Below are 9405 nucleotides of genomic sequence, written 5' to 3' on the forward strand. Positions count from 1 at the left end.
GCAACTGCCTTGGTTTCACCTTCTGATTATAGTTTCTTCATCATCATCCTCTTGTGATGCAATATTCTCACGGATGCTCTATCCCTCTTTTCTTCAATGTGGCCAAATCAAAACTCCTTTCGTCTTGGTAGGTCTCCGGGTCATACGCCAAGATCCTTTGGGATTCCTCACCTATTCTGCATGGGATAATGGCTTCAGTTCCATAAACTAAGAAAAATGGGGTCTCACCTATTGCAGCTGCGGGGTCGTTCTATAGGCCCGAAGAACTCCTGGCAGCTCCTCGACCCAAGATCCCTTAGCCTCAATCCGCGTTTTCAAATGCTGCAAGATAGTTCGATTAGTAACCTCAGTCTGCCCATTTACTTGTGGATTACCTACGGCGGTAAAATTTTACGCGATATTCAGCTCCTTACACCATTACGTAATTCTTCTCCTCTGAAACTAAGTTCCATTATCCAAGACAAATACTCTAGGTAGCCCAAATCGGCAGATAATATTCTTTCAAATAAAATTGATCACTTCCTTCTCTGATATCTTAGCCACAGTTTCAGCTTCTACCCATTTTGAGAAATACTACACCACTACAATAATGAATTTTTTCTAGGCTTGAGCTAGTGAAAATGGTCCCACAATATCTATTCCCCAGTGATCGAAAGTGATTTTGATGGATTCCATGGGGGTCGCGTACATTTTGCAGCTGTCACATCTCTTCACAAATTCTCTAGCATCTTTTACCATTGTAGGACAAAAATACCCCTGCCTTTACGATCTTCTGGGCAAGCGATCTCGCTCCTAAATGATTTCCACAGCTTCCCCCGTGGACTTCTTTCATCACATACTCGGCTCTTTCATCATTCAAGCATTTCAGTAATGGGCCATCTATAGTGATTTTATATAATTGTTCTGAAATGAGTGTGAAGCGCGTGGCTTTGAATTTTATTCTTTTTGCTAGAATGGGATCGTCAGGTAAGATGCCCCACTCTAAATATTGCACGATCTCATCCTTCCAAAACTTAGATTCACATACTGTTTCCACGTTCAAACTTTTAGTAATCGCTGCCTTGCCACGAATTATTGCTGTAATTTTTCGATCCTTTATACCTGCCATGGTAGCCCCAAATTTAGACAATGCGTTCGCTTTATAATTTTCACAGCGCGGAATTTGTTGGATCGCACAATTGTTGAACTTATCCATCCATGCCTTCGCTGCCTTCCGATATGAGGTCATAGATCTCTCTCGTGTCTCATAGGTCCTTTCTATTTGCATTGCAACCAATTGTGAGTTGTGAAAAATGGACTCTCAACAATCTCTCTCTTCTCTCTCACACACTAGCACACCACAAACCCTAGCACCTACACCCATGGCCGGCGATGGTGGGGAGGTTCCGGCCAATGACGGGGAAGCTGAGGATGATGGTGGCCACACTGGAGAGGGTGGCCGTGGCAGTATTTCCAGTGATTTGCGTCGTTCCAGTGAAGAAGACAAAAAGCTGCATGAAGAAGATGAATCATCGCCGGCGATTTGCGAGGCTTTGGTCATGGCAGAAGGTCGGGAATTAATCTCAAGGGGTGGGGAAGACATGCCAATGCATCAAAATTTGATCTTGGCCGAGAAGGAAGTGGGTTTGGTGCGCCGTCCAAAATTAGGATTTGGTGGTGCACCTTTGAGCTCCTCCCATGGCGGACGTGAGAACTCCTTTCCAATGGCTGAGTTCCTTCACTTGGCTACTGCAGTGGTTGATGATGGTGATGAGACACCCAAGACGGCGCTGCTAGAGCTTAAACGGAAGTGGAAAGAAAGAGTTGGAGTTGAAACATCTCGCCAGCAAATCTCTGCGACGTTGTTGCCTGGCGATGAACAACCTCTTGTGAAAAGGCTGCGCTAGGCTGTTTGACGAGTCTGGATGTCGGAAACACGTGGTAGGACGACAGAATCAGGCGGATAGAAGGTGGGGACGTACTCTGCATTTTTTCCTGCAAAAAAACCTACTGCCGACGAGATTGGAAATCTGCCAGCTGTTGACCGGAAATCTGACGCGAAGAACCACCAAGGGCTGGTACTACGATGGCCGGCGGCGTTGGCAGACGTGGAAGAAGTGACTGTGCATAGGGCTTACGTGGAAAAGCGCGTTGAGGTGGCGGATGAGATGGTAAATGAAGTCATCACCCTTGCATCATCTACTGACATTAGCCATGCGCCAGCCGCTGACATTATCTCTGCATCAGTTGCTGACATCATCTTTGCGTCAGTTGCTGATGTGGCTATTGTTGTCCGAGGTGATGTGGCAAATCACAATATTTTAGGCTCTAAACCTACTCGTGCTCCTACGGGATTGTTCATCGGAAATATCCCATTGCATGCATGTTCGGACCCGATTGGCAAGGACAAAATAGCACATGCCTTCAACAATTCAACGCGAAAGACTCTATCATATGTGGCACCTACTGTACAAAATGGAGAGGTTATTGTGCGACCAACATTGGAGATTATTTGTAATAGATCTAAACGGTGGAAGGCAACTGCATGGGATATTTCCTAGGCAAGAGGCCGTACTTCCACCACTTGAAGGAATTTGGAACGTCGGTATGGACTGGTTTAAATGAGGTTACTGGTACTACTAATGGTTTCTTTTTCTTCCAGTTCAAATCAGTTGCTGCTGTGGAAGATGTCATTGAAGGAGTGTTGTGGCTATTCCAGGGACAACCTATTGTTCTTAGAAAATGGGAGCTGGGAATGGTACTTTGAAAGTTAAAAGCATACGCAGGTTCCTATTTGGATCAAATTGAGATACCTTCCGGTGGAATTGTGGACAGAAGAGGGCCTTAGCACGGTGGCCACTGGAGTGGGTAAACCCTTATACCCGGATGCGATTACAAGAGCATGCACGAATTTGGATTTTGCTCGTGTGTGCGTTATGTTTGACGTGACCTCTAAACTGTCCAGGCATATTAATATTATGATGCCGGACGAGGACGAATGGGTTCTACCAAAGTGCACCAGTTGTATGACATTGGGACACTCAGCCAAGGAGTGTGCTACTAACAAAACAAAACCAATCAAGCCACCGGTTAATGTGTATGTACCCAAAATGGGAGCATCACGTGCACCGGCGGTGCCTGAACGGAGTAGGGACCCACCACCAGCTCACATGGAGCAGGAGCAAACAGGGGTCCACGATACATCTGCTATTGATGCGGGTCCGAGTCACCAAGAGGGGGGTAAATTTATTGTTATCTATAATCCTTTTTTATGCTTTACAATTACTTGATGGTGTAGATGATTCTTCACGGGGTCCTAAGTCATGCAGTCCCATTCCTGGGGACCCATGTTAAACATAGTAGTATGGAATGTACGTGGCCTGAACAAAAGGGACCATCAACTGGCAGTCAAGGATATCATTGCTGAGTTCAGCTTACATTTTCTTGTCCTCTTGGAAACACGCGTCCGATTGAATAATTGTATTGGTATTCAAACTTTTTTTATGCCTCAGTGGAAATGGTTTATGGATTCTGTCTTTGTTGGTAACCGAATATTGATTGCGTGGGATGATAATATTATTGATGTGGATATTATTGAGGTGGGACCCCAGTTTATTCATTATCGAATCACTATTAGAGCACTGCATGAATCTATTGCTATTACTGTTGTGTATGGTGCTAATGAGATCCTAGACAGAAGGGAATTATGGGGTGCACTGGAGTTCTTGGCCTTATAGTGTGTGGATACTCCCTGGCTGGCGGGGGAGACTTCAATGAGGTCAGGGATGACAGCGAGGTGTGTGGTACTTCAGAAGATATACGGTTGGCAATGGAGGAAGTCAACACCTGCATTCAGAATGCTGCTGTTTTACCATTGCCCATGCAGGGTAACTGGTACATTTGGCATAACAGGAGTGCCGGCCCACGCAATTTATGGAAACGGTTGCATAGGATGCTGACAAACGACACCTGGACAATGCGTTCCCGATAGTTTTCTATACCTATCTCACCCCACCTACGGCAAACCATTCGCTAATGGTGATTCACGGGGATAATCCACAATAGCTCGGAGGTATATTTCGATTTGACAATAACCTTACACTTTCACCGGACTTTATTTCCACCGTGCAGAATATTTGGCAGCACGAGATTGTAGGAGTGCCCATGTTTTCAGTCACTCGAAAACTTCAAGTACTCAAGCCTATTTTTCAAAAACAGAGGAAGAAAAAAGGGGATTTATCACACAATGTCGAGTTGGCAAAGGGGTTCCTGGGGATAGCTCAAATCTTGGTTAGCTTGTGTAGGCAGGATCACTATTCCTTCTTCTGGAGCATTGCTGTCGGATTGTGTATGCCAAGGCGACTAAGCTGGAGCAGATCATGCTACAGTAGACGGCAAAGATGGAATGGATGAAGGGTGGTGATCAGTGTTCCAGAATATTCTTTCGTAAAATTGCCAAGAGACAGACAACTTGACGGATCTTGCAAATTAATGACACCCAAGGAATCACACTTACGGAGCTAAATGCAATCATACACGAATTTGTCTACTACTACCAATCCTTACTAGGAGGAGACAGGCGTCAACGGGTGATGGATCTTCGATTTCATCGACCTTGGGCGCGGCATATCTTGTCAACTGAGGAGGCAGACCACCTTCTCGAGCCGTTCACTGCAGATGATGTCAAAAATGTTGTTTTTGATATTTTCGAGGATAGAGCACTAGAACCGGATGATTTCTTGTCAGGCTTCTATAAAGCTGCCTAGCAGGTGGTGGAGTAGGAGGTGATGAAGGCGGTTTTGGATTTCTTCTCTACGGGGAGGCTTCTTAAGCAGATTAACAACACACTTTTGACGCTTATCCCAAAGGTACACTCTCCTATGTCCGTTGCTGATTTTCGCCTTATCTCTTGCTGCAATGTACTCTACAAAATTCTTGCTAAACTCATTGTCCAAAGGTTAAGTGTTGTTTTGGACAAGATTATGCCCCTATCACACAGCTTTTGTCCCAGGTCGGAATATAGGGGACAATGTTATGTTAGCATAGGAACTCTTCACTAGTTATAACCAGGCCCTTATGCCACCGAGATATGCATTGAAAGTAGATATGCGGAAGGCGTATGATACGGTGGAGTGGGACTTTCTATTATCGGTGCTTCAGTTATTCGGCTTCCCGGAGACATTCAGTAGATGGATTGAGGAGTGTGTCACCTCACCTTCATTTTTGGTGGGGATGAATGGAAAGGCACATGGATTTTTCGCGGGTGCCAGATGACTTGGACAGGGGGATCCCCTATCGGCATATCTCTTTGTGCTTGTGATGGAGGTCCTGTACATGGAATTATTGCAACTGATTCAGCAGGACATGAGATTCACATTCCATTGGAAGTGTGAGGCTTTACGGGTCTTCCAGTTGGGGTTCACTAATGATTTACTGCTTTTCAGCCGAGCCAGTACAGACTCTATAAAGGTTTTCAAAAACGGGCTGAACCGATTTGCTGATTGGTCGGGGCTTCGACTTAATGTTGAGAAGAGTCATCTCATTATTTCCCGGTCAACCCAGAATGTGAGAGAGGAGCTGCTTGCGGTGTTGGGGTTTCTAAGAGGGTCACCTCCCGATGAGGTAATTGGGCCTACCTTTCATCTCTTCTAGACTATCTATCTGTGACTGCCAACCATTACTGACTAAGATTGATGCACGTATTAATGGTTGGGAGGGATTGACAATCTCATATGCGGGTAGGGTGCAAATTATTAAATCTGTTCTTATGACACTGGGTGGTTATTAGGCTTCTGTATTTATTTTACCAAAAAGTGTTATCAAGGACATTGAGAAGCGGTTGCGAGCTTTCCTTTGGAAAGGCACGGAAAATAGTTGGTACTCTAAAGTAGCATGGAAGGAGATATGTAAGTCGAAGGAGGAGGGTAGTCTTGGGCTTAGGGATATTGATACTCTCAATCGGGCGCTGATGTGCAAAAAACTGTGTGACGTCATTAGGTGCGACAGGACCTCCATGGGTGGAGTGGCTTTACCACGGGAGGTTACGGGATACCTCCATTTGCACTGTCATTGAGCGTGGGAGATCGTGGAGTTGGAGGAAGATGCTACGACTATGCAGTGTACTCCAACCTATGATTGATTACCACATTGGAGATGGACGGAGGTACTATCTCTGGAAGAACCCATGGCACACCTCGGACCCCTCATTGACAAATTCCCACGTGGACCTGATCTCCTCGAGCTATCGGGCGAAGCGAAGCTTAGCAGTGTTATCAAGGATGGGGAATGGCACTGGCCCATCATCATTGACATAGAGTGTTTAGAGATTACACAAGCACTGCCGCCGGTCCGTGGAGGGAATGATCGTATTGTATGAAGGTGTTCGAGCGGGAGACCTACTTCCCAGGGCTCTATAGGCTTATGGTACTGGCAGGACCGAAAGTAGATTGGATTTTACTACTTTCGGGCTCTTTGAAGATTCCACCACATATGTTCATACTTTGGCTTGCTATTTTGGAGAAGCTAGCCATGACAGATAAACCATGTCTATCCCACCTTGGGTGTTGCGTGCTGTGTAACGAGAACATAGTGGAGTCTCATAACCACTTATTCTTCCATTGCAGCTTCAGTAGACGTTGCTTTAGTGCTGTTCGGTGCATTGTACGATTCCATTGGCCTAATCGGGATTGAGCTAGAGATATTGAATGGGGAGCGAGGAAATGGCGAGGGAAGCACATCATCAACGTAGCTTACCGTACCGTACTTGGTTCGTGCGTCTACCATATATGGAGAGAGAGGAACCTGAGACATTTTGAGCATGAGGAGAGGCCTCCGAGCGTTATGGGTAATTTAATTATGGAAGATGTCCGTCAGCGTATTATCAGTATTAAGTTACCTAGCTCTGTTAGTACGTGTGTATTATACAAACTGTGGCGTATCCCTTGGCCTGTCGAGGGAGTCGCATGATGAGGAGCACTGTTGTACTATATATTTTCCTATTAATGAAAATTACATTTACCCAAAAAGAAAAAAAAAAAAAACAGTTGTGAGTCCGTGAAGACCTCTAAATTTCTTGCACCTACTTCATATGCCAACTCTAGCCCTAAGATCAAAGCTTCATATTCGACTTTGATCTCTACCCCCTCAGGTCCTTGCATCCATATTCCTGCTCCTCCATTACTTGCGTTAGAAGGTCCATCGACATGTAGCATCCATTTATTATTCGACTCCTTGGTCGGATTCCCTGTTAACTCAATCATAAAATCCACCAACACTTGTTCCTTCTGTGCGACCTTAGTCTGATAATCTATATCATACTCTCCTAACTCAACGACCCACTTCACTAATCTTCCGGACGCCTCAGGTTGCAACAAAACATACTTCAGAGGGTAATTGGTGAGCACGATTATTTTATGAGATTGAAAATAAGGCCTCAACTTTCTAGCTACAATAACTAACGCCAGTTCTAACTTCACCATCTCAGAATATCTCTTTTCGGCCCCTTGCAGCATCTTGCTAACATAGTAGACTGGATTTTGGATTCCCTCTGACTCGTGCACCAACACCGAGCTTACTGCGTTTTTCGATACAACCAAGTATAAGAAAAGTACCTCACCTTCTTTGGGATTAGCTAACAGCGGGGGTTTCATGAGATAGCTTTTGAGATCCTGCAAAGTCCTGCAAAGCTCTCTCGCATTCTTCGACCCATGTGAAGTCCTTTGTCTTTCTCAATACTTTAAAAAATGGTAAACTTCTATCAGCAGATCGAGAAATGAAATGATTAATGGACGTGATCTTACCTGTAAGTTTCTGTACTTCCTTGATCGTAGTCGGCGATCTCAAGCCCATGATCGCCTCTATCTTCTCTGGGTTGGCTTCAATTCCTCGTTCACAGACCATATATCCCAAAAATTTTCCACCGCTTACTCCAAATGTACATTTATCAGGATTCAGCTTCATACCGTATGCTCTCATTATCGCGAACGCCTGCTTCAAATGTTCAAGATGGTTATCCGATCTCTTGCTTTTTACCAGCATGTCGTCCATGTATACCTCCATCGTTTTTCCGATGAGCTCACTGAACATCTTGTTCACCAAGCGTTGATAAGTGGCACTTGTATTTTTCAAGCTGAATGTCATTACATTATAACAATAGATACCACCATCAGTTATAAAGAAAGTTATATCGCGATCCATTTTGCCATGTAAATTTAATGATAACCCTGATAAGCGTCCATCATCAGGAACATCTCATACCCTGCTGTAGAATCGACCAAAACATCAATCCTCGGCAATGGATAGGGGTCCTTCGGACACTTCGCCCACACTATTTTCTGTTGGGAATTTCATCTTCATATGGTACGTTGAAACCACTGCTCTAAACAAATCCAAGCTCGGTCTCCCCAATATCACATTATAAGTGAATGGAACATCTACTACCAAAAACCTGACCATTAAAGTCTGTCGCCTAGGTTCAGCCCCTGTAGAAACCGGTAGTTCTATAGTACCCAAAGGTGTAACCTCACTACCCCCAAATCCTACAAGTGCGGTTTTCACTGGCTCAAATTTAGCATTCTCAAGTCCCATCTTTCTCACCACATCTTTAAAGATTATGTCAACTGAGCTCCCATTATCTACCAACACCTTCTGTACTGTAAAATTAGCGATGTCCATTCTAATGACCATGGGGTCGTTCTGCGACTCCATCTCTTGCTGCTTATCCTTGCTACTAAATGAAATTTCTTCCTTCTCCTTTATGTTCATCACAAACTCGCGACCTCTGTTCGATCCACTTGCTCTTTCATGTCGCTTCCTCATCCTTCGAGAATCGCCTCCACTCGGACCTCCCCTATCGTATGAATTACTCCCTTTATCAGTGCATTCTCCCTGCTCGATGGCACTCTATCTTCCCTCGTAGAGTTCGGGTGGTGATCCCTACTCCTCGATCTACTCCTCCTCAAATCGTCTTTCCTTGAGTTGTGCTCAATCAATATACGATCCCTAAAGTATGCTTGCCTTACCAACCTTTCGATTTCATCCTTCAATTGGAAGCATTCCTCCGTGTCATGTTCTTTTTCTCGATGGAATCTACAATACTTGTTGGAAAATTTGTTGCCGAGTGTATACCTGGTATATCTTGGCCATTTGAGCACTTCCGAATTTTCAACCATCATAAGAGCTTTGGTTCTGGTCACCACGAGGGGGTATAATTGTGATACTTAGGTTGGTATAAGGGCTTTTTTTTCCTGTCATGCCTAGATCACGGATTTTCTGCTTCTCTTCCCTCTCTTCTCCATTAAAATTTCTATCCCAATTTCCACTCTGCCATTCCCCATCTTTCATGGCGTTCATCTCCTCTTCGTCGATGTATTTCTTTGCCATGGCCATTAGTTGTTCGATATCTGTAGGTGGGTCGCGTGCCAAGGC

The 9405-nt window shown here is 44.7% G+C and overlaps 1 protein-coding gene across 1 annotated transcript; it reads right to left on the reverse strand.

Annotated features, from left to right (window-relative positions):
* Positions 1-8259: 8259 nt before the first annotated feature.
* Positions 8260-8796, reverse strand: LOC148786924 (uncharacterized). The gene has a single exon (XM_088885020.1). The coding sequence runs from the start codon at positions 8794-8796 to the stop codon at positions 8260-8262; it is 537 nt and encodes a 178-aa protein (XP_088741146.1).
* Positions 8797-9405: the final 609 nt, after the last annotated feature.

The sequence above is a fragment of the Sesamum indicum genome, linkage group LG9 (assembly GCF_026168435.1).
Source record: "Sesamum indicum cultivar Baizhima isolate 11 linkage group LG9, ASM2616843v1, whole genome shotgun sequence".
NCBI lineage: Eukaryota > Viridiplantae > Streptophyta > Magnoliopsida > Lamiales > Pedaliaceae > Sesamum > Sesamum indicum.